At 39.7% G+C, this 25,677-nt stretch overlaps 1 protein-coding gene across 3 annotated transcripts; it reads left to right on the forward strand.

Annotated features, from left to right (window-relative positions):
• The first annotated feature begins 828 nt into the window (after positions 1-828).
• Positions 829-25,505, forward strand: LOC146648087 (oxysterol-binding protein-related protein 1-like). Of its 3 annotated transcripts, XM_085388272.1 has the most exons (28): positions 829-969; positions 1,247-1,377; positions 1,494-1,579; positions 1,681-1,755; positions 1,971-2,082; positions 2,192-2,277; positions 2,708-2,852; positions 3,049-3,116; positions 5,016-5,060; positions 5,398-5,471; positions 5,790-5,853; positions 6,020-6,121; positions 6,216-6,335; positions 6,602-6,680; positions 8,234-8,340; positions 14,395-14,563; positions 16,435-16,624; positions 18,898-18,973; positions 19,725-19,859; positions 20,090-20,187; positions 20,310-20,492; positions 20,590-20,697; positions 20,946-21,035; positions 21,233-21,359; positions 23,043-23,159; positions 23,249-23,372; positions 23,460-23,550; positions 24,313-25,505. In XM_085388272.1, exons 2-28 carry the CDS (start codon positions 1,254-1,256, stop codon positions 24,413-24,415), a joined length of 2,898 nt encoding a protein of 965 aa, XP_085244398.1. In that variant the 5' UTR covers positions 829-969; positions 1,247-1,253; the 3' UTR covers positions 24,416-25,505. The 3 variants fall into 3 exon arrangements, with proteins under 3 accessions (XP_085244398.1, XP_085244399.1, XP_085244400.1); XM_085388273.1 differs by lacking the exons at positions 829-969; positions 1,247-1,377; positions 1,494-1,579; ... (8 more) ...; positions 6,020-6,121; positions 8,234-8,340; XM_085388274.1 differs by lacking the exons at positions 829-969; positions 1,247-1,377; positions 1,494-1,579; ... (11 more) ...; positions 8,234-8,340; positions 14,395-14,563 and adding an exon at positions 16,004-16,246.
• Positions 25,506-25,677: the final 172 nt, after the last annotated feature.

Here is a 25,677-nt window from a genome sequence, read left to right on the forward strand (position 1 = left end):
TGCTGTGCATTCTCATATGTATATTATATATATTGCTCACTTATTGTATTTACCAACATCAAGGAGTTATGAGCAGAGAAAGGCCACACCATAGTGCATGTTTAAATAGGGAAAGTTTATTGATCAAAATGTATTACGCAAATACGCATTACATTTTTTCAGCCCCCCAATCGAGAAAACAAAACCAATTACATGTTCAAAGCAACGGAACGGTGGCCCAATATCGGAGAGAACTCCACTCTTGAGTGAGCAGTGATGATTGAGCAGTCCGTTTTATTTTGCAGATTCAAGCTGCTCTTCAAAATATTCGCCACCAGATGTCACCGGAGAGGACTGTGTTGAAAAGCTTCGAGTAATGAACCATTTTTCAATACAAGCTTCAGTGCTTTGGAAAGCTTCATTTGGCCATCACTAGTCTAATGAATCTTGGTTTCTACAGCAACATTCGTAAGGGTCAGGATTTGTTTTGGTGTAAAACAACATGAAAGCGTGTAGCCAGCCTTCCTTCTATCAACAGTTCATGCTGATGGTGGTGTAATGGTGTGGGTGGTTATTTTCTTGGCACACTTTGGGCTCCTTTGCAACAACTGAGTACAATTTAAGCACTACAGCGTAACTCAGTACTGTTGCTAACCATGTCCATTTCTTTATGGGCACAGTGTACCAATCTTCTTATGGCAGCTTCAAGCAAGACAGTGCACATGTCAGCATGGACCACCGTCTGAGGAAGGTTTCCAACACCTTGTTGAAACTATACCAGGAATAATTAATGAGGTTATGAACGCAAAAAGGGGGTCCAACCCAGTACTTGCTAGGTATGACTAATGCTAGTAGCTACTCAAAAATACTCTGTCCGGTCACGTGGCGGCTGCCTGTCACCTGATTGAACCGATCAGATTTCAGCCGTGGCGTGTTGTCCCTGTGAAGCAGACCAAAGATTGTGAAAGAGTTTCAAATCCATAGCTACACGTAAGTCTGAGTTTAACATTTTATCCTCGCCAACGTTAGTAAGATAACTATTTAGAGTTACTTCCGCTCTTAGTTTGAAAGGTAACGCTGCTTTAGCTCAATAAAAACACAGTTGAGCTGGACAAACGTAAATAAAAACAGATATTATGTCGACCTCTAACTAAAACCTTAAATTCTTCACTTGCAGATGAGAAGCTGTATTAACTGCACCTTGCTTAACGTGGTTAATTGACCAATTTGAGCTAACTGCCTTGTGTTTAACATCATTTTTCATAAGTCCAGTGATGGAGGATTGCACACTGGAAGAACAACTTCTCCTTCATGCTAAAGAGGGCAACTGTCCTCAGGTTCAGAGGCTCCTTCAGTCGAGGATTCACCAAAACAGCTCTCTCAACATCAACTGCAGATGTAAGCTGGTGTGTGGGGGAGGATGCCATCATCCAGCTGCCCTAATGTCACATGTAACTAGAAAATTGCTGATTTTATTTTATTTTTTCTTCTTCTTTTTCTTTCTCTCGCTGTAGCTCGTTCGAAAACCTGCTCGGGATGGACACCTCTTCATTTGGCCTGCAGCTTTGGACACAGAGATGTTGTTGAGGAGTTACTGAAGGTGAGAGCAGTGTATGAGTCACATCATTATCATGCTTTTTGTGTTCAGGACCTGCAGCCAGAGACATTTTTATATTCACCTAATAAAGAATGCATTTGCAGGCAGGGGCTGATGTGAATTTGCAGAATAACCTGGGTGACACACCTCTGCATAAAGCAGCATATGCTGGACGAAAGGTAAGGATAGAGAGGGGAAAAAGTAGTGCTTCCTTACAAGTCTGTAAAAGCACGGTAAACTGTGGTGTACCTTCTTCTTCTAACCTAATGTCAGCTGGATCAGCTGTCACAGAAACACATAATATATTTTCTCATCTCCCACTGAAGCTTTTGAGTGAAATGTGATGGTCAGGTTTTTTCTTTAATCCCCCACCCCCACCCTTTGGACCCTTAAGGAGATTGTTCTGTTTCTTCTGCGCTATGATGCCTGTGCCAACATAATCAATGGAACTGCTCAAATCCCCAAAGATGTCACAGAGGACGATGAAATCATTACCATGCTTGAGGGTATGAAATCATGGGAGCGTTTTTCTTTTTTTTTTTTTAAACGTCTGATGGCTTCTCATTACTGAAGATCAGCTGCCTTTGTTCTCAAGTACTGATTTGGTTTGTGCAGCTGCAGAGAGGAGAGCGGCAAGGCGGCATGAGGAGAAGCTTCTGGAAGCAGCCAGAGAGGGGGATATATCCACTCTGTCTAAATTGGTTAGTGTCTGACCTTTCAAAGAACTTTTGGCAGAAAATAGTATGCTTTAAGAGCATCTCTCCAAATTTCACACATTTAACAAGTGCCTTGGGGCCTTGCACACACTTCAGTTGTCTCCCAGAGATTGTTGAAATGCACCACCGTTATTACAAATACTCTTTATACGATTCGATATTTGTACAGAGTTCGGGGGGTCTGATGTTCAATCACAAAGTGACAAATCTGAGTCCACAAATAAGATGGCATGTGGCAACTTGCAGTAAAAGCCAGTTCAGGTTTTGTTTTGTTTTTTAAATCTCATTCTGTCTTGCTGTTTTTAAGATTGATCATTTAAATAGTTTTATGCATGTTTCAGATAGATGTATGTAAAAGGTTAACCTCATTTTCCTGCCTGTTGTTTCTGTCATTTCTCTGGTTTATATCCCTCAGCTCAATGGGAAAGATGCTCCAGATATCCACTGCAGGGATTCAGTGGGTAATACGCCTTTACACTGTGCAGCCTACAGGGGGCAGAAGCAGTGCGTTATAAAGCTGCTCAAGTGTGGAGCCAACCCTAGTATCAAGAACAACAATGGTATATCACTTATCTTGTTCTCATCATCAGCTCCTATTATTCCGGCTGTTTAATTTGTTCAGTAGTGTTTAAAATGGTTGTTTAAGAATCACACGTTATTTTCTAAGGATGGTAAATACTATAGTCCACCGGTTTTGTTCCAAGGAAGTGTCAAAAGGTGCATAATAATTTGTTTGTATGGCTGATGATTTTGCAGCTCAGACTGCATTGGACCTGGTTTGCACTGATGAACTGAAACAGATTCTAGCAGCCTATAAAAATAAGGTGAGCTCAAATGGCTGGTCTGTAATGTCTCATCCGCTTTGAATGATCAGGATGGGTTCTGCTAAGAACATTCGGCACAGCTGCATTACAAGTATGGTGTCTTAGTCGTGATCCACAAAGGATGATACCTTTTTGGTTACTTGATTAATTAGAGTACTTGAGCTGCCCCTCATTTCTTTATATTTTATTTCCAAGGAGCCAGGCTTTCTTGTAATTTTTCTTATAAAGTGGTTTTCAGCAATAGTTCTCCAGGCTTTCTTAATGTTTTGGGGGTTTTTGGGTAATTTGTTTTTTAGATATTTGCTGTTTTTTATAAATACATCTAATCCAAGGGATGAATTGGTGTTGTGTTTACAGATAAACAATAATTTAAGTTATATCTTTAGGCACTTTGTTACTAGCAGCCTGTAACAAGGGGCATCAGTTGATCCCATTTCATTAGTTGGATCTGCAAAACATGTCATAGATAACAGTTTGACACGCATAAAATAGTATTTTTTTTTTTCGTGCCAGCTGAAAACGTGACATATCAGGGGGAAAAAAATGAGGCGACTAGGCAAGTGCAAGACAAAAGAGAAAATGTCAGGCTAAAAAAAGTTGTCTAAGCGTATATGAACAGTTTCTAAAGGTTATATTCTTAAAACAAATTGGGACCTAGACCGGCCCTTCACTTTTCACTGAAGTCTCATCAGAAGTGGAAAGAAGAAGTTGGAAGGGTGGCTGTCAAGACGTGTGTCTTAATAAAGAGAAACCAGGAGAAAAGGTTGAAGTGCGACTAGTTACACAGGAAGTGAACTGAAACTTAAAGGTAACAGGTCTTATGGGCTGATGGATCCAAATTCAAGTTCAAATTGTCATCAGTGTGTACGGAGGAGGTAAAACAACCGGGAGCCTCTGTCATGGTTTGGGGCTGCAATTCAGCCAGTGGTGTTAGAGGTCTTGCAAAAATCGATAGAAGATAGGTACAGAGCAAAATATCGTCAGACTTTGGTCCACCATGCATGAAGTGGAAATGTCTGATTGGCAACATACGTAGATGATGCTGCATTTTGGTTTGTTTTTGATTTTGTTTTTTTTAATCTGTCATGGACTGACCCTCCCAGAGTCCAGACCTCAACACTATTTAAGTAGTGTGGGATCATCTTGGCAGAGAATGGAACAAAAGGTCCAAAGAAGAGCTTTGAATGTCCTTCAGGAAGCCTGGAGAACTATTCCTGAAGACTGCTTAAAGAAATAACAGGAAAGCTTTCCCAAGAGAGTTCAGAATAAAGTTTGTCATACCAAATATTTATTTTATTTGTATAAACAGTTTTTTCCTTATATCCTGGATTTCTTTTACATTTGCACGTTTCAATGCATTCAATAAATTTCCCCTTTTATTAGCCATGAAATTTGACTCGAGGCTTTTGCGCAGTACTTGTGGTTTTTTTTTTGTTTTTGTTTTTTTTCACCAAATTTTATCTGGGAAAACTGCAAATCCAACTTGATGAAATTTACTGTGCTCATTCTTGTTTCTCACAGGGTTAAAGAGCCCATCACTGGAAACGTGTTCATAAAACCAAAAGGCACTTTAAAAAAAAAAAAAATCTAAAGTCCATCACATTAATCACAGATACTGCAGTTCTCTGAACTACATCATATCGGCACTTTCTCTTCGTATGTTTTCATGTGTTCACACAGTTATGGTGACTGTAGAGGAAAAAGTCAGCTTTTATTAAGAATAAATACGTCCGTATCCGTATGTCTGATAATGCAGCGTTAATGTGGAGCACCACGTAGTCATGGTGCAATTCTTTTAAAAAGACTGCGCGCTAATGCTGTTAGTATATTAAAAACGAATGATTCACACACAGACTATTCAACGCTGTACACAAGACTGATATTTCGTTTTTCTTAAAGGACATGAGCAGTGTGGTGCAGAAGATTGAAGGACCTCTTTGGAAGGTATCTGGATTTATGTTGTACTATTATTAGGTCAGACCATGTTCAGACTTTGACCTTTACAATTTGATGAAATTGACTTTTTTCACATTACATGACACAGAATATTTGAACTTCTTTAAAAAAAAGACTTATAGGAACTATTTATTCTTTTGTTTTTCTTAACATGCTACACTTTAATTTACAAGAAAAGTCATACCACTCTGGGATAACAATAATAATAATAAAACTTTAAAATTGATAATATTTGTTCTTTCTAAAGTCATTTAAACTAGATATGTAATGATGATGTGTAGTTTTGCTGCGTGGGGTATTTGTTAAATTATTGTTTCTCTGACAGAGCTCACGCTTCCTCGGATGGCGTTCCCACTGGGTTGTAGTTGAGAATGGAACTGTCTCCTGGTACCCTAGACAGTGAGATACTTTTATCAGCCGATTTTATAAAGCTAAACGCTATAGTATGTATATTTATAGTATTATATATTTCACTTTGTGTGAAATGTTGCTTATAATCCACTAATGAAATGTTTTGTTTTTTTAAAAAGAGAGAGGGGATATAAAAATAACTGTTACTGGAGATGACGTCGCCTGTGGTTTGCCAATTATACCGTTAATACTTACTTAAAAGTGGTAACTGTTAATGCTGCTTTATCTTTCACTGTGAGTGTGTGTTTGTGTGTGATTTTTCTGCATGCTCTTTCATCATTTTTGTTGTTGTTTTTGTTTTTTTAGAGCTGATGCACTGGCTGGTGTTAGGAAACAGGGCTGTAAGTCTCTTTCACAAGCCTACTGCATGGTAAGTACTGGAGGTTTAGAGGCGTGTTTTCTATCAATCTATATTACCCCACAGATGCTCAGTAAATACATGTTTCATTTATTTTCAATTTGAAGCATGATGTTGAGTTATACTGTATCTATTGCAGCAGTGATTGCAGTGCATTAGTGATTTCTTGTTATTCCAGGTCAAACCATGGGATCACTGCTTCTTCATGCTCAGGTGCTTCGATGACTCTGTGCATTATTTTAAAGTCCCCTCGCAGACAAATGCCGTGGCAACAAGAAAAGTGAGATAAAATCGGTCACCTTCTTTATGGAAGAAACAGTATTATCTGTATGAAAGGACTAATATGGAAATGTTGCCGCCATTTATTCTGTTAGAGATGGCTGGATGCTTTTGAAGAGCATGCATCCTACTGCACTCGCCACGACACTGAAGAGGTGATTATAGATTATGCTGCGGGTGATGTGAGAGTGAGGAACCTTGAACAAGCGCTTCAGGTAAGACCGGGATCAAAAAGTAAGGTGATGATGATCAGATGGTTTATAGCACTATTATATCGAACCCAAAAAGTTGATTCATTTCATATCGACGTAGCATTTTCAAAAATTACATTAACCTGTGAATTGTGATGGATCACGCGCCGGATGAACTTCAGTGTCATTGACCTTTGGGTTTGAGCCATATAGGATTTCAAAACCCTCAGTTTTGTTGAGTTGTACAGAGTTCTAGTGTTAAGTTTCTCTCTTGTCTAAAATTGTTGCAGGCAGCCAGGGCCTTCCAGCAAAAATTGGAGAGTGAAGTGTCAACATTTCTGTCCATGGCGAAGAATGAGGAGAATTATGGTAAGTGCTTCAGACATATCCAGTTATTACTGTGCCGAGATATTTTAGGAGAGTATTTTTAGACTTGTTCAAAAATGATTATTCAGGCTGGTAAATGACAGAAAATTATCAAGATGACCAACCATTTATATCATTTGCTGTGGAAAAAGCATGTGCGGCTGGGATACCAGACCTCAATGCAAAATGTAGAATTAAATTTTGTTCTAGAAAATTGCAGCCACTTCATTAGCTACACCTGTTTAACTGCTCATTAGTGAAAGTATCTAATCAGCCAATCACATGGCAGGTACTTAGTACATTTGGGCATGTAGACATGCTCAAGATAGCCTTTCTTATTCATCAGAATGGGGAAGAGAGGCGACTTTAAGTCACTTTGTGTGTGACAGGCTGGTTTGTGTATGTTGGAATCTATTGGGATTTTCCCACATAACCGTCTCCAGGGAGAGAGAAAATATCCAGTGAAGAGCACGTCTGTGGGCAGAAATGTTGATACAGTACTGAAGTGAATGGCCAGACTGCTTTGAGCTGACAGGCACACAAATGAACTAAAATAAAAACACATTCCAACTAACTTATGGACAAGCGCATCTCTGAACACAGAGCGCAGTGCAGTTCGCACAGGCTCAACAAAATGGACAATACAAGGTAAGAAGATTTTTGCCTGGACTAATGAGTCTTGATTTCTGCTGTAACATTCATATGGTAGGATGAGGCATGAAAGCATGGCTACATCCTGCTTTCTGTAACCTTACCTTAACCTTAGCTAAATTAGACCCCATTTACCATGCTGCCGTAACGTATATAACAGGCTCACACTTCATGACTCATCGTTGCACTTTGTAAACCCTTGCTGGATTTACTTCACTCAATAATCAAAGGTTGAAGCATTGGGATATTTTTACATGCAAAGCCATTCTAAGAAAATTGCCGTCATATACCTACGCCAAGTTCATTGCCCTCCACAAGACCTACAATCTCAGAGCCAGTAGCTGGCTGCAGTTTAAAGTGTCCCTAGCGAGCACGGAGTGAGGAAAGTTTAGTCTATCTTTTTTTCCGGCCCGTGATCTTGGAATGATCTGCAGCTCAGGAATCTCTTATCCCTTTAACTACTTTGGAGTAAAAACTGACAGATGTTTTAGTCGCCAACTGTACCTGTAAAATTTAAATGGGTGGAATTTGATTTGGAACTTGTTTTGCACTTTGCAAACTGTGCTGCTTCTCATCTTGGCCAGGACATCCTTGTAAAAGAGATTTTCTCATCTCAATGGATATTTTTTCCTTTTTAAATAAAGATTAAATTCAAATTAAATAACTTGTTCAGGCTGGTGCTGCTGGGCTAATTGTGTGGGGGATATTTTCTTGGCATTCTTTAGGCCTTTTAGTAGTAGTTCAACAGGGTGCACATCTTCTGCAATAAATACACATGTACTCAGTTAATTGTGAAAAAAAAACATGCCATTAATGAAAAATGATGTTTAATTCCTTTTTAAAATATATAATATTGTGTACAGTATAAGCTAATACAGATACATTCATTTTATTTTTTTATAAAGAGTTGACTGGTACACTTCTGCTGAAAGCAAAAGAGACGAGTGAACTTTCCAGTGAAACATGCTCTGCTCTCCATCTGTGCCTTGAACTGCTGTCAAAGCAAGAAGAGGTAAGAGGAGCATATTACTCTTCTTGGGGAGGGCAAGTTGAGACAGTCCATCATCTTTGGATGGATTGTACTGCTTGAAAATCTATTATAGATTATTTAAAATAGTGTAAGAGTTTAATCTAATGCAGTGTAATCTGTGATTCTGATGTATTTTGATTCTGTCAGCTGCATGCAGTCTTCTGTAACCCCTCCACTTGATGTAAATAGAGGGTACTGTTGTAGATTAGCTGCAGCTCACTGAGCATGTATGAATCGTCCTCTCATTCATATACTTTCACCCGCATACTCTCCTCCTATTGGCTGAATAAATTATACTGACTGATTACAAAATCCTTAAATCCCTCCCCCTTACGTTAGCTCCTTCACACCAATCAGGTTTAAAATGTGTGTGTGAGTGTGTGCGTATGCAGGCGCGTGCGTGTACCAGTCCCTGTCCACTTGTCTTGGTGGCTGTGCTGTGCCCTTGGGGAAGCACCAGGACAGCGTGGTAATCACTGGCACGTCTGTAGGAAGGACGTAGGAAAGATCCGCTTTTATGCTTAGGTCTGCATTCAGCCTGCAGATCAGTGCAGACGCACACACGCAGACACTCTTGGACTCGAATCCACACACTCCCGCTCTAGGGGAAAGGCTGTGCGTTTAGTGAGGGAACCCAAGCGCTTTCATATTCACTGGCTCAGCCGCAGATACATGTATTCACGCTCGCATAGTGTGAATACACTCTCGCACGCACATTTCCATATGCCAGAGCATCCGAGAACGGGAAAAGAAGACACAGCGACAGCACTTTCCTCTCGCATCTACACAGGTAAAACAAAACAAACAGTTGTTGTTGTTGTTGTTGTTGTATAAAATTTACAGCTTTGCCTTTTATTGTGAGCTGAACAACCGGCTGTGTTTGCCGGTTGTTCAAAGCGGCAAAAAGCGTTTTGAAGTTTGGAGCGATTTAATTTGATGTTACTTAGTGTATTGTTGATTTGAGGGTTGGTCTAAAGCAGTGGCGCCAGCGAGGGCTGTTCATCAGTATGCGGAGGTCATTTCTGTGGATTTAATGATCTGTATTTGGAGTGTGAAACTGAGCGTCTTTGAAGTGGCACCGAAATCTACACTGCTCATTACATCTTTATAATGAGATCATCTTATAAAGGAATTAATTCTGCCAAGTAGGAGCATAGATAGGCATTGATTAAATTGCACTGAGGATGCATTTGATCTGGTAATAGATAAATGGAAGGATTCAAAGCAAAGGTTTGTGGGTTTAACTATTTAATCATTCTTTATGTTGCACCCAAATTATTTCCTTTCTTCCTTTAGCAGCTGATTTTAAATTATCACTCTAAAACTACTACTCTGTGCTTACTGTATGATATACACTTAGACTGCCTGAAAACCTTTAATAAGGCAACTGTCTTGTTGACTTGTTCTTGTTAATTAAGCATGCATGAGAACCAATAAAACACAAGGGTGTTTAATATTTTGCTATAAATCCTAAATATAGCAGTATTGCACTGACTAAGAGTAATGTATTCATCCAAATCTGGTACAACTGTCATGTCACTAGGACTTAATCAGGCTTTTTAAATAAGAAAGCCGAGGACGTTCACTGGAATCTCATCAATCAAACATTAAAACGTTCCAATAAAACAAACTGGATTAATTTCTGACAAACGAATGTAATAAGAAGAAAATGTCTTAACAAGCATGGTAAATCTACTGGTGCCACGTTAAGCTAATGCTACTACATGTACAAAATGGATTATATTTTCTACAGTGCTGAGATTGCCCGTGTTAAGCTGTATTAGCTCTAATCCCACATTTCTATTCTCCCACCCCAGATGCTTCTGTTGGTCATACTTGTTTTCTACTGTCCACAGTCCATGGCAGTATTCACATTCTGTTGTAACTGCACACATGTTTGATACTGAATCATGTCACTTAATGGCTCAAAGGGTCTTTCACCAATTAGAGTATTGTCCTTCAGAAGTGTAGATGTGGTCTGACCCATTTCAGCAGGCGCTGCAGAAGTAAAGTATGCTAGTGGAAGTGCCACATCTTTACAGTACATGTAGGGCACACTGTGACTAGGATGTGAGTATATGGCATATAAAGTAAGGAGAATTGTGCTTTTAACAAATGGGTAGAAAGCTTCATGAGGAGGTTTGACGACACTCGCGTACAACAGAGATTTATAGGCCCCACTTTGCTTGGTGTTTGTCAGGCGGCACGATTGCCCCCCTGTCTAGAAAGCGAACAGAGGATTACAGTTTGGAACCACTTAGTGGTGATGTGCTGAAAAGCAGATCTGTCACTTTGTGTTGGTCTGACGTCAGGAATAAGGCATAAAGCACATTTATTTGATTGAAGTTATACATTTTTTTTTTCTTCTTCTTTAGTCTGTCAGAAAGCCAGTTGACCTTTAAAACTTTGGGGGTTGGTGTGAAGACAGTGTAGCAATTGACCTTTAGTTCAGCCATTGCCACATAAGTAACAAACCTCCTGTCGTATCCCAGACAGGAGATTTTTTACTGGCTTTGTTTCAGTAGTGGCTGGTGAGTGGGTGTATATATATGGATGTATTCAGTGCAGTTAGGTATGTAAACATGGTCAAGATGGTCTGCTGGCTTTAGAGTCACCTTTAAAGGTGACTTTAAGTCACTTTGTATGTGTCAGACAGGCTCGTCTGAAGGTTTCAGAAACTGCTGATCTACTGGGATGTTCCCACACAACCGTCTCTATAACAATAAAATCCAAAAAAGAGAAAATATCCAATGAGCAGCAGTTCTGTGGTCAGACTATCTGAGATATCCAATTCTGGCTCACCTAAATTGGACAATAGTAGATTGATCAGACCAAACATTTTTCCAATCTCGAGTTCTCCTATGATGTTTGGGTGCTAGGGTCAGAACTGGATGTTAACAACATGAAAGCATGAATTCAGTCTACATTGTATCCATGATTCAGGTTGATGGTGGTGATGTAATGGTGTGGGGGGTACACTTTGGGCTGGTTAGTACCAAGTGAGCATCATTTAAAGACTACCTGAGTATTATTACTAACCATGGCCAAGCCTTTCATGAACACAGTGTATTTCTGTTTATTCTGATTTTTGGGACTGAGGTTCCTCATAGCGTTTACTACATCTCTTACTATAAAGGTACTTCCTTTACTCTAGTTGAATGGCTCCTTTGAAGCAGGCTTTCCAAATACAGTTGGATATAGAGTTAATGTTACAGTCCAATGTATAGAGCTATAATAATATTGCCTCTGAGGTTTGCTTTTCTTTAAACAAGAGAGTATATTTCAGCACAGAATAAAATTTTTACCCTTTGGGGTGCTGGCCAAGGAGAAGCATCCCTCCCAGGCTCCAGTAACAGCTACAGCACAGAGCCTCAGCAGGGCTTAAAATAGCACTGTTTGTGCTCAGGCGAGAGGATGCAGTGAGAATGAAAGAGCTGGCTGCGATGGTTACACAAGTGTTCCATTCCTGGATGGGCTCTCACGCCAAGTGCCTGGGACAGGGAGTGTTAACACAGGCTCCTAGACAGGAAGATGAGTCACCTTTAAACTACAGTATATATTTATCAAATATGTTTGATGAAAATAAAATCACAATTCAGCAGACATTCCCATTGCACAAACTTTAAAGAAAAAATATAATGCTAAAGAATTTACTATTTTTATGCATTTTTAAATGATGCTGCATTTAAAGTCCTAAATTAGATGAACATAGATTCAGAAACACAGCTGTAATGGAAACGTTAACCTTAAATGTAGGTGCCAGACTTAAAGACTCGCTGCCAGACTTGTTCCCTAGTGCAGAAGAAGGGAGAATATAGAGAGTGCTGAGATCTCAGAGAGGCTCTCTTTGCTAAACCTAGTTATGGATCTGATCAATGAAAAGTATATGGGAATTTTCTATTAGCCAACACAGTAATTAATGGATCTACACCTGCAGCCTGCAGGATTCGTTACTGATCCGACCAGTAATTGCCCAGGACTAGATTAGATTAGATCAGTCCCAATCTCCAAGCTTACAAATGTACAGACTTTGAGGTCTCGGGGCTTTCACACAGTCAAATTGTCAAGTACACGAGACTCTTAAAAACCCTTTTGGTCCTTTACACACACTTTGACAGGCTGAAGCCAAATGTTGGACGTTACTTCTAATGTCTAATTGTTGAAAAATATGTGTGATTCTTTCTAATAATACTGTGTCTGCCTTGCGTTAAACCAGAGGGAACCAGAACAGGAATATAATTGTGCTTCTAATACAAATTACAATAAATTTGACCCCAGCTATCACCTTTTGTTAAATAGTCATTTTCTGATTTGCCAGTGCTGGCATTTCATTAACTGGTGACAGCTTCATCAGATCTTCATCTGACTACGGCAAAATAATAAATGATCTAAAGCTTATAGCTTGTGCAGACTTCTCAGTTGTCTTATTTTTATCCATTTTCCATCACCAACCTCCTGCAAAAGGAGCTTATAAGTGTCTGTCATGTTACCAAGACAAAAAAGGATGTTGAACATGTTGTAGTTCTTATGTTTCTAGAGAAAGTGCATCGGTACAGATCTATAGATGGTCATTATAGATAAGCTGGACTATAACTTGACAGAGGATGATAAATTTGAATAAACAAGGTGTCTTGAAATATACTCATCAGATATTGAATGAATACATAGATCTCCAAATTTAACATTTAACGTGTCACTTTTTTTTGGATTTACATACAGTTTATTGGGATTTGACTGGATTTCAGTGATGCCTTTTTAAACCCTGCAATTTCCATAATAACCCAGCTGGAAGTTGCAGTTCCGGTTGTGCTGACCCAACATTTGGCAATCGGAAACAATCAATGTTCATTACAAATGGCTGGATCATGGTCTTTGGAGTAGGCATGCTATTCAGCAAGTAAGTAAATGTGTCTGGGTTTTCCCTGCCTCTTTTCTGTTAAGTGTATGTGGCTGATTTGATCAGATTCTACCACAAAGGCATCTGAAGCAGTTTATATTTAAGTCTTTGTGTTCAATCATATAATCATTTTATATATGCAGTATAGTAGCTGATGTTTTTGAGAGGATTTTTTGAAAATAATCAAAAGTTATTAGTTTTCTTCCAATCATCCCTTTAAAGGAAATATTAGACGTCATGAGAATCTGATGTCTGACGCAAAATCACTCATCTAAATCTTCTAAATGTTACATTTTTTTATTCATGTTGTTAATCAGACAACATCCTCGCAGGGACTAATACACTCGATCAAAGGGAAATGGGTTAACCACACATACACGATTACAGTCATAAATTGCTACCTAGGCATCAGTAGCTGTGTCTTTGTGCATGTCTGTGTGCTCACCTTGTAACACATCGGGCACGATAAGAGATGACACAGAACTTTTCATCTTTAGTCGAAGATACCGACCTTGCTGTCCAGTCTCAGATTTGCAGTGTGATTTGCAAGCTCCTGTTTCTCAGCTGCCTTCTTCAAGGTGACACTGGACGTTTATCAAACTGGGAAGGCTGTGCTCAGTTTCTTTATTTTGCAATAATTCACTAAACTGAATTTACAAGAAGTAAAAGGTGTTACCTGTTTTTAAATAATATGTTGCTGTTAAAGCTTTAGTGTTATTTTTGTCATTTTGTTAGAGGCTGTGGATATTTGCTGGGTTTTCGACTCCTGTTGGTAGAGCTTGAACATCAGCAGCAGTGGACAATAGGACAGACTAATCTGGGCTGTCACGCAGTGGCCTGGCTCAGGTTCCTTTGAAGGGACACTCAATCCTGGGCTTCGGAGCTCTCTGAGACTATGGTGTTTGGTTCAGCCTGGAAGAAACTAGATCTGTGGGCAGGGTTAAAACAATGACCTGCGATCAAAACCCCAGACAGAGAGTCATGTTTGATTGACATCAAAATATTAATCTGCTTGTTCCACTATGATCATCACATTTTTAAGAGCAATGTTTTTCTGCAATAAAATGTTAAGTTAGTAGCTCTGGGCACGCTCTCTTCGGTCACTTTTAACCTTCTGTCTGGTTGTCCTGTGTTTGCAGGTGTGGAGCCTGAAAGTAGAGCAGGAAGTGGAGAAGAACAAAGCTCTAACAGAAGCCTTGCAGACTTTGGCAACTGAGAACCACGAGCTCAAGCAATCCTTGAGTAAAAGGCGGAAGTCCTCCAACCTTAGTACTCTCAATGAAGATGACTTCTATGATGCCGTGTCAGGTCAGCGGCCTCTTGGTGGAAGTAATCAATCAATGTGTGTAGTATGTCTTGTTGGTTGGGAGAGATCGAAAATGCAATTGTTATTTTCTACTGCCCTAAAACATGCTTACAATCAAATGGATTTAGAAATGAGGCAGGTCACGTCGCTTTTTGCAGATTTCTTGTTGTAAATTGCATTTTAAAAGAGTTAAATATTTTTGGGTTTTTTTCTATTCTTCTGCTGAAAAACTCAGTATGCGGAGTACAATATACAGTGTACATTTCAGTACAGTCCTATTTAGCAGACTTTCCTTTTTTGTTAGATTTTGTGTGAGTCATATAACTGAAGGCGTCTGGATTTGGACAGATATTTCATAATTGAAGCACCTGAGAACTGACATCTTCTGGTAATTTGATTCATACTTAAATACCACTTTTCTACTAAGACTTCTTACTACCAGCCTCATTCACTAATTCACACACACGGGTGAGTGTGTGTGTCTATGCCTAAGAATTCTTTCTAAGAGGCGTAGAAAAAATGCCTAAGAATTACAACCATCCATCCTGAGGTCCTTCCCTAAAATTTCCAAGAGGTTTTAGTCCGGGTTGTGAATTCTCCTGAAGCTACTCCAGCATACCCTGTGCTCTGTGCTTTGGGTCATTGCAATGATGATATGTGAATTATCATTCTAGTGTCTGTTCAAGGATCTCTCTGCATCCACCTGTATTTATCGATTAGTCAGTTCCTCCTAAGAAGCACTTCCATAAATTAATGTTGCCACCATTCTGGTTTATTTGAGGCATTCAGTGTTTAGTGTTCACCATCACTTAGTGCGTGGAGATCAGTTTTTCTTTCATCAGACTATAAAATCTTTTTCCTCTGTCTCATGGACAGATGGTCATCCTCTAGAATGTGCAGTGGACTATACTGCCCTTCTTGCACTTGTTACTTAATTTAGCTGCACAGATGCCTCTAAAAGATTAAAAGAGAGAGAAACCTGGTGGTTACAAATGTTCTCCTGTGGAAACACAGATCATTAGAAATAATTTTACACACTGCCCCTGATCAATACTGTTCCACAGCGTTATTGCAGAGGTCTGCAGAGAGGTCTTCATGGCTTGGTTTTTGTCCTGATAGGTAGTGTGATTTGAGGCACCTTTTTATATACACAAGTGTATACTTTTCACAGCTATGTCTGGTCTATTACATTTTTCCATTACAGAAAATAAAATTGCAGACATGTTTAAAGGATAATCAAAACTAACAAGATGCAACTGTGTCACCATGAAGGGCTGAATTTTTAAAGCAACGTTTTCATTCTTTTTGCTTTACTTTTAGCATTCTGAACTGCCACAGAGCAAAGACTGATGAACAAAATTGCAATTTTAGTGCATGTGCACCTCTGTTCATATAGAGCATGCTTATTATGCAGTGTTATATTTGCTTCTCCATCCATGTAGGTGGGTGGATGAGAAATTCTTTCAACACATAAGTCAGAATGCGGTATGTGATCGCACAATAAGCACCAATTTCACTCAAGCATATTCAGCTTCTCTTATTCGTCTTTGCTTTGTGATTTTTGACAGTAATGTCAGTGACAGTGCTTTCTAGGGGGAGGAGTACCATCCCAGTGAACACAGTGCAAACAAATGTTACAGGAAGCGAATCCTTTGTGCGGCCTCTCATTGGAACACAATCCTCAGGTGGGGTTTTGCATGGCAGCAGGGAGGGGGGAGTTTGGAGAGGAACTCGAGCACAAGTGCTTATTTGCAGATAGTAAACTGTTGAGGCTGGAGGTTTTTTTCTTTTCTTTTTTTTTTCATTTCCCGAGCCAGCTACTGGAACCTGTACTTGCAAGCGGTTTGGTATGACCTGGCATCTAACCCTACAGAGTCTGAGTCGGAGCACTCGCTGAGCGGCTTCCTGTCTGTGGCCAGTTACTCCTGCGAAGAGGACGAGGGGAGAGACACCCCCTTTCTCAACACCCTCCGCCATCCCAGCGCGTACAGGGGGCCTTCCGGAATGTCAGGGGAGGGTAACCATGGCAACCAGCCATCCCAGCACAATGGAGTTAAGCACAGGTGAGCTGGGACTTGTTTCAGTTGATGATGTTGTGCTTGTTTACTGGATTAAATGATTGCAAAGAGCGGAAAATACAAAGGCTTCCAAGGCTCAGTGCTCGGCATTCAACTTGTTCACCGTTTGCTGTATGTGAGGCTTTGTTGAAGTTGGTGATAACAGGATTCGGTACGGTGTATGTTTACTTTGCCAAATGATGAAAATTCTGTGGATATGATTTGTTTGGTATCTAATGACAGGCTGCAGACCTCAGTCAGCAAGAGGATAGGTCAGTGGACAGAGCTGGTGTAATGGGATACCAGCTTTCCACCCTAGTCTGTTTTTTCTCATCAGGTGTTTTTTTGTTTTTTGTTTTTTTTGCTTGCTCGAGCATCCAGTCCACAGAGAATAGCCTGTTTTTGTTTTTCCTGACAGTTCCAACTCTCCAAGCCAACAGTCGTTTCAGTACTCAGTGCATCTTGCTGTGTTGTCGTGAAGATTTGACACTCTCTCTCATTTCCGTGGATGCTGATTCTGGCTTGGCCTGTCTTCCTCAGTCCAACAAGTGATCCATGAATAATTAAGCATGTGCTGGCTCAGAGTAGAGTTGGAGAAAAGGGCTGCCTGGCTAGCTCTGTGTGCATATGTGTGGGCTCGTATGTGTTGTACATGAAAGATTTATGAGGTGTCTGTTTATTTGAAATTAATTCTGTCATTCAAAGGATGCCCGTCAATGATTGCCTACAGTCTGGTGTGTTTTTCTCTATGTTGAGTCATTTTGCCATTAATTCTTTACAAGATTATTATTACGCTTATTTAACCAGGAGATGGCCTCGAAATCAAAAACTTTTACAAGGGAGAGACCTGGGAAGGAAATAGCTGTAAAAACATCTCAAAAATACAACAAATATAGAATAAAATATAAGCGCTATGACATAATATACAATAAACAAATTGCAATAATATAAAACCTTCGTAGCCTCTCAAGAAAACCATCCACAGGTCTCCACAGTAATTGATACAGGCGTGTTTAAATTGAAGTCTTTCTCTGAATGATTCTATGAAAACACAGTGTTTCAATTATCTGTCAGAACTCCAAATACACCGCCTTAATATATCATTAGTACCATGGTGTTGTAGCTGTGTTATCTGTTTGTATATGAAATAATGATTTGAAAACTGAGCACAGTGCCAGCTGTAAGATATTTCTGCTTCAAAGTAGTTAAAGATTCGCTTGTATAGCATGTCACACCTCACTTCCAGGTGGGCTCATGTTTCAGTAACCTCAGCTGACCAGCACAGTATCCCTTAAATGCATTTTTAACTGTATTTTGGAAACAATCAAAGATAGATTTGAGCATTTTCCTCCACATTTAAAGGTAAACATGTTAAATGTTTGAAGGAAGAAAGAAGAAATGAAGAAATCCATCCATGCTTTAATAAATCTTGAAGCAGAGGCCAGTGGAACAAAAAATAGGCCAGGAGTATGGTCTGCCATGCATCACTGCTCTGCTCATCCTACAGATGGAGCAAACCCCCACCCCCCACTGCCCGCTCACTGTTTATTTAGCTGAAGTAATGGCTTTTATTTGTGTGTTGGACCAGCACTCTTTTCATTTTTTTTTTTTTTTTTCTTTAAACAAGGACACCATCTGCCTCCAGCTACCATACCTGTAAAAGAGTCCATACTGCAGATGCTGGCAAGACTGCAAGATGAACTCAGTGACCAAGAAAACAAAAACAAGCACATACTTTAATCTAATTTGCATCTTAGCTTTCTTATGCGAAGAATGTTTCCAGATAACTGCATATGCAACAAGAAAAATTAAAGGAAAGCGTATTATAGTCAGCGTGCACACACACACACACACACAGCTGTACATGCATTCATGGGTATTGCATGAGGTTGAACGGACTAGCTGAAAGCTTACAGGTGTCGGATAACCCTTTTTCCCAAATGGTGGGTTGAGCTAAGTTGTCTGCTCTGAAGCTTTTAAATAGTGCAGCTTCGTACCCACAGGAGACAGATTTATGTGTTTTTAATGTGCGCTTTACCCAAAACGTGAAGGTTTTAGAATTTAGCTCGGTGCCACATTTTAAAAGAAAAGCTGTTTGGAGTGTGGATGAGGCCAGATCATCTAGCATGAAGCCACAGTGTTTGCCTGCTTTGAATTGCACAGCTGAGACAACAAGCGATGTTGTAATTTTCCATATGTTAATAGAGCTGGATCACGTGATACAGGAAATCCTCTCTGTGTTTACCCTTCTTTTTGTTATTCATATTGCTTTCGCACAGAACATCTCTACCGGCTCCCATGTTCTCCAGGAACGACGTGAGCATCTGGAGTATCCTAAAAAAATGCATTGGCATGGTGAGAACACATCACTCTCAGTCCGGTAGATGTTTTGTTTTATTTTCCTCGTTGTGTTTTAATGTAGATATGAGCTTTTGTAATGTAGATTGTTGAATTAGAACCAGGATATGATATGGAAAAAATTAGGATTTATGAAAAGCGAGGGCTTTTTTTGTAGTTGCTTTTATGAAAAAAGGCAAAATGTGAGACAGTATAGTGTAAAAGAAGTGTAGAGGTGGGGTTTGATCATCCTCAGTCTAAAATATAATCAGCCTCTCTGTGCAGCACAGAGAGTTCAGTTCATTTTTTCCCCCCAAAAGAGCTGAAAGCCCTTGACACTTACCCCTTTTTCAAGGGAGACCTGGCCAGACAAAGCACACCATTACGTGGTTACCAAAATGATAAAATTGGGTATAACAGAAACAGATATAGGATAACAAAAACAGAGCAAATTGGGACAAACAAAAACAAAAAAAATAGAAAGCTCAGGTTATGAATAGTAGTGCTACACTCTTACGTTAACGAATCATTTTGAGTTTAAACTCTCCCAGGGAGAGCAAAAAACAAAAAGCCTTTTTGTGTTCTGAAGGTTTTCCCATAAACTTGAAGAATGCTTTTCTACAAAGTACTGAAACAAAATCTCAGTACACAAAAAACATAAACACAAGTGCTTTGGTCTCCTTAGGCTTAAGTCTGCTAATAAAGCAAAAACCATATCATGTTTGTCCTAATAGTCTTTTTTTTTATCTTCTCTAACTCTTCTTTGCAGGAGTTATCAAAGATTGCCATGCCTGTGGTATTTAATGAGCCTCTGAGCTTCCTCCAGCGGCTAACAGAATACATGGAGCACACCTACCTCATCCACCAGGCGAATGCCACAACAGACTCTATCGAGAGGATGAAGGTACCATTCTGGCCATATATCCTTTCTTCAGTTAAATAAAAACTCCAAAACAGATGCATTTTTAATAGTAGTGATGCATTTAATTATCTGACTGGGATCAAATCACTATCCTCTCATTAAACTGCTGAACTATTATTAAATGAGTGCAGAGAGGCTGTGGCGTCTCGGCACTATCAAAAATTGAGTTAGTTGCCTGTAATTTGATTAACATAAAACAATGTTCGGTGTAGTGTGTTGCAGCATTTGCTGTGTCAGCTGTAGCGTCACAGTGGGAGAGGACTGGGAAGCCCTTCAACCCCCTCTTGGGGGAGACCTATGAGCTAATCAGGTAAGGCAGCAGACTCATCAGTATTAGCGCACCTATACACAAATCAGCTTTTGTTTACTGTACACGTGTATTTTTGTTAATGAGCTTTGTCTTGTATCAAACATATGCCTGCTTGCCATCAGAGACGATTTGGGCTTTAGGTGGATGTCTGAGCAAGTAAGCCATCACCCTCCGGTTAGTGCCTTTCATGCTGAGGGCCTCAAGGAGGATTTTGTCTTTCATGGTTCCATCTACCCCAAACTCAAGTTTTGGGGGAAGAGCATAGAAGCTGAGCCCAAGGGAGTTATCACGCTGGAGTTACCCAAGTGAGCTCACACTGAAGACTGTTTTATAAATCTGTTCTGATGTATTTTAGTAAGGAATTGTTTTTCTCCTTTGCTGAGTGCTTTTTTGTCTCTGTAGATATAACGAAGCGTACACCTGGACAAACCCCACCTGTTGCGTCCACAACATTATCGTCGGTCAGCTTTGGATTGAGCAGTATGGCAGCGTGGAAGTGCTCAATCACAAGTAAAATATGTATTGCAGTGTTCTCCGTATCTGTGAAACACATTTGCATGCACAGAGACTTGGATGTAGGAATATATTTTTCCCTTGCTCTGCAGAGGAATGTTGATCTACTTTATAAACCTTAAGCTTATTGATCATGGAAGCAGAACTGGGACAGTCGCATGAGCAGGTTAATTAATGTTTGAAAGCTTCAGCTCGCAGAGGGAGAGTGAAAGAGAATTGGTAAAGAGGCTATCATTTGCTTGCAGAACCGGAGAGAGATGCAGCATGACTTTCAAGCCCTGTGGCCTCTTTGGAAAAGAGCTGCATAAAGTTGAAGGATACATCCTAGATAAAAGGTATCTTCGTGAGTTATTGCTGTTTAGTAATGCCTGTAAGCAGTAAGTCAATTTGTCATAAAGCGTTTCTTTGTGATTTACTTTATAATGTATATTAAAGTGGCGCAGTTTATATTGCACGATGGGAATGTTAGCGCTTGGTATTATCTGCACCTAAAGCTGTGATATATTAATATCTCATCTTCTTATGTTTGCAGCAAAAAGAAGCTCTGTGCAATATATGGCAAATGGACTGAATGCCTTTACACAGTAGACCCTGCGACTTTTGATGCCCACAAAAAGACTGAAAAAAAGAATCCAGATGAAAAAAAGGGCAACAAACAGGTACCACGTTTGACTGCTTTCAAAAGCGCCTTTGTTCTGTCTCCATTAGTTTCCAGAGTTTACGGCACTGGGCTTGTAGGTTTATTTGTTTTTGATGATCCCCCCCACCCCTTCATACCTTTTCAATATTTCACCCGGTAAACTGCTGAGGCTACAGCCCATAGTGTTTGTGCTGCACTTTAGAACCAACAAACTCTCCTAGTTCAAATGTGTTAATATTATAAGGTGGATGTAAACACTTATCTCATAAAGCAAAATGTAATTATTGTTGTATTTAGTCTGTGTCACTTTTTCTATACCTTTATCATTAATGACATGGTGCTGGAACTGCTAGCCACCCTGTGAGTGTAGCTGTGCATCGTTACTGTTTAAAGTTCAGTTCACGGTGTTTAACTTGTGTTTATGTACACAGCATTGTCCATTTTGGTTAGCTCACCAATACCTTTTAAATTACTGGTAGTTTCCATTTTGCACAGGTGACTGAACGGCTGCATCTTCCACCTGTAGAGACTGCCCTCTGGTGGTTTGTGCTTTGCAGTGCACACCACCTCAGTACAGTGTTGTCTGTATGAAAACAAAGAGGAGCATGTGTTTTATAGAGAGCATTGAAAAATCATGCTGGGACTTTACAGTAATCTACATGTAGATTAGATATGTAGTCCCCCATAACTGAGTAAGCTTGAACAAGTAAGGTCATGAGTATTTTTATGAATTCCTACAAGTGCAGTAAAGCAGAACCTACATTTGGTTGATATTTGGCCTTAAAGCGGCTCCATTTGCAGATCCCAGGAAGCATTCATAACTTACAGTTCTATTTATTTGGTCCATTTCAGCTACTTCATGTTGCTGCATGTAATATATTTAGATCACGGCTCTGAGGGAACCAAGTGGTTGCTGGACTTCTTGATCTTGTCACTGAAGACAGTTCCTAATGACACTGGGTGAACCCTAAGGGAATTTGTCATGGTGCAGAATGATCTCAGGCACGGGCACTCAGGCAATCAGACACTGTGATTTTTATCCATAAGCCAACATTAAATCCCTGCAAATAACATGGTCTGTGACAACGCTTCACTGTTGCCTGCAGACATTCACCATTAAGGGAGCCCTTTAGTGGCCTGCCTTCTGTTGGGGTCATGTCTAGAGCACCTCTTTTTTTGTCTGCAAGTATTGCCTAAAGAGCACATCTGAACAAACTGGACCAGATTGTTCCAGGGTCCCAACATTTTATTCTGCCAGCAGCTGATGGCGCTGCTGAATCTCTCCCAGTTTCACAGGGACACCTTGCTTTCGCTGTTGCACTCAGTTTCTACAATTGTCTGCTTGGGAGAGAAACATCTTATATTTATGATCAAGCTGTCACTTCTACAGCATCTTTGCCTTTTTAATGATGCTTTCACTGTGCAGTTTTTTATCCCAACCCAGCTGTTTCTGTTTCAGTTAATGATTTCAGGTCAACCGACATATGTTTTTACATCTAATTCTTCCTGTTACATAGTACTTGTTTTGTGTGGCAGAGCAGAATCTGTCGACTGTGTTGTATTTTAGTCAGTTTAACAACGTGGAAGTTTCCTCGTGGATTGAACCTATTATAACTGTCAAAAACTAAAAGAAAGTGTAAAACATCAGAAGTACTTGTGTGTCTCTGCTCTGTACTGTATATATCTCTCTCTGTGGCCTTAGACCAGTGTCGATGAGGAGCCTGAAGAGATGCCTCCACCTGATACTGAGACTGTGCAGGTCATCCCAGGCAGTGAACTCATCTGGAAAATAACGCCACGTCCGGAAAACTCATCCAAGGTACAAAAGGAAATAAACGTGACATCGGTCAGATCAGTTTTGAATATTTTGCTTTAAGTTTCTTTCTTGTGTGTATGCGGGTGTTGCAGTTCTACGCATTTTCGACATTCGCCATGCAGCTAAACGAGCTAGACAAGCGCATGGAGGGCGTCATACCTTCCACAGACAGTCGCCTCAGACCAGATATTTGCGCCATGGAGAAGGGAGACATAGGTACAGTGCGTGATCTTGATTTCCTATGCTGAGCCCGCTGAATGTAATCTGTGGTGGTATTCAGTTTTCTGTATCCACGGCTGTTAGATCTGGCAAGTGCTGAGAAGAAGAGACTTGAGGAAAAACAGAGGACGGCCCGGAAGAATCGCACCAAATCAACAGAGGAATGGAAAGTGAGGTTAGTCAATGAGAAATGAAATTTAAATCGATTGTGGGTGGGCATTGACTGATTGCCTACATGTTGTCTTCTGCTATTAACTATGCATTTAACTTATTATAATTGAAAAGGAACGCTGCACTTGGCCCAAGGTTTGCTGCGCTTTTTCTGAGTGTTATTTTTCTCTCATGTGAAGTGCTGCACTACACTACACCACACTCCTCAGGACAAAATGCACAAATGCATGTTTTTGTTGCTCTTGGTCTGTCTGTGTGTGTTTTCAGACTATGTCACATAAAAAGTCTGGTGTTTAATACTGTTCAGCTTTTTAACCTCCTAGGACCTGCCGTCCACATATGTGGACATCACATTTTGGGTTGTTTAGACCAAAATACTCAATTTTGCTTTACATGGGCCTGATATCCAATTACGAGGACATACTGCTACTGTTCTATCGAAATTTTAAATGAATATCCTCATATGTGGATCTCATTTTTTTAGAAACAAAAATCAGGTATAAAATAAAAAAATCTGGTAATTCTTTGTTTTTATATTCATCGGGCTCCAATATGGCCAAATATCAAAGAGAAATTAAAAATGCATGCTGTGGAAGAGTTCGGGTCTTAGGAGGTTAAAGTTGTACACCGTGGATGGAGCCTTGCCATCAATTTGTCTTTGCTTAGTGTGTGTGTGTGTGTTATGTGTGTCATTCTCTTATGTATTTATTTAATCCTTTTGTTATTTCCAAGTGCTGTGCTCATACTAAATCTTCTCACTGTTCAGGTGGTTTCAACAAGGACCCAACCCACACAACAAAGCTCAGGACTGGCTTTACTTGAAAGGCTACTGGGACAGGAATTACTCTCAGCTGCCTGACATTTACTAATAAGTTAAAAAAACAAGGCAAAACTACATACTGTACAGATTTCTCACCTTTGGACTTCATCTGCTATACTGGGGGGTCATAAGCAACTATGTAATAGAGTATAGAACAACAGCTAATGTGTTGGTGTTCGGTTTGAACCCAGAGACATATAATCCTCAGTAGGTCTGTGTGAGTAATAAAGCACAATACTTTCTTTCACTTATTTATTATTTATTGTGGTTCTTCTTGACCACTTGAGATACCGGCATGTTCTAAAAAAAAATCTAGAATGTATTTTTAGAAATGTTTCATGTTGGATAGACAGAGTGTTTAAATAGCAGGCTGAGCTCTACTGTCTGTAGTTTTTCCGTAATTCACATTTGGTCATGAAAACATTTTCCTCATTAGCTTCAGCATCGAGAGGAGTGACGATTCTTAAAATCACCTTTGGCTACGATTGACACTTGTGCATACATACTGTTATGCAGTGCGAAGTATTAAAATAGGTCATTTTGGTATATCGGCCTCTGTTTTCACTTCCTGTTATGAGTGCTACAGATATTTAGCGATTAACTGAATGTGTTACAAATTTGCCTAATTTGTAGACCTCTACAGTCAAGTGAAACTGTGTGTGTAGCTATATCTAACAGTGTATAAGAAAGATGGCCAGAAATATGACAGTAAGACTTGTTTGAATATCTGATGAAATAAACCCTATACTACGTACTGTATAGATGTGCATAGCAATTAACAGCATTGCGTAAGTCTACCTGGTTCTGTAAACATAACTTTTTTTCTTAACTATACTAAAGCAGGGACATTGGTTCTTCAATTAGATTAGTGTGTGAGTGTGTTTGTGTAAAAGTCTTGATATAGATTAGAATAACTGGTGATCGTCTTAGTACTATGTGCATTGATATAACTGAAATCCAACTATCTCAAACGCATGTGCATCACTACAACTATGCAAGCCTTACCTCCTTTACAGTTAAGCACTGAATATTCATTACTCATGTAACAATAGCTGCTACATGTATACACTTTAGATGTGTTATCACTGTTTGGTTATTTAAACAGAATTTCTATGTTGCTAAATAAAAGCTTAATGTAAACTCGACGTTGTGGTTTTGTGGGTTTTTGCGGTTAAAAAAAAAGAAAAAAAGAAAGAAATTCCTGTGTACATGGTTATGGTCATGAATGTTACATTTGCTATGACTGAATCAAGCAATCTGATTACCCAGAAGTTATCTTCTGTGGTGGCTGTAGCACAGCAGGTCATCTGA

The sequence above is a fragment of the Rhamphochromis longiceps genome, linkage group LG18 (genome assembly GCF_057381845.1).
Source record: "Rhamphochromis longiceps isolate RC_006_pf linkage group LG18, R_longiceps_female_GT1.1, whole genome shotgun sequence".
In the NCBI taxonomy this organism is placed as follows: domain Eukaryota; kingdom Metazoa; phylum Chordata; class Actinopteri; order Cichliformes; family Cichlidae; genus Rhamphochromis; species Rhamphochromis longiceps.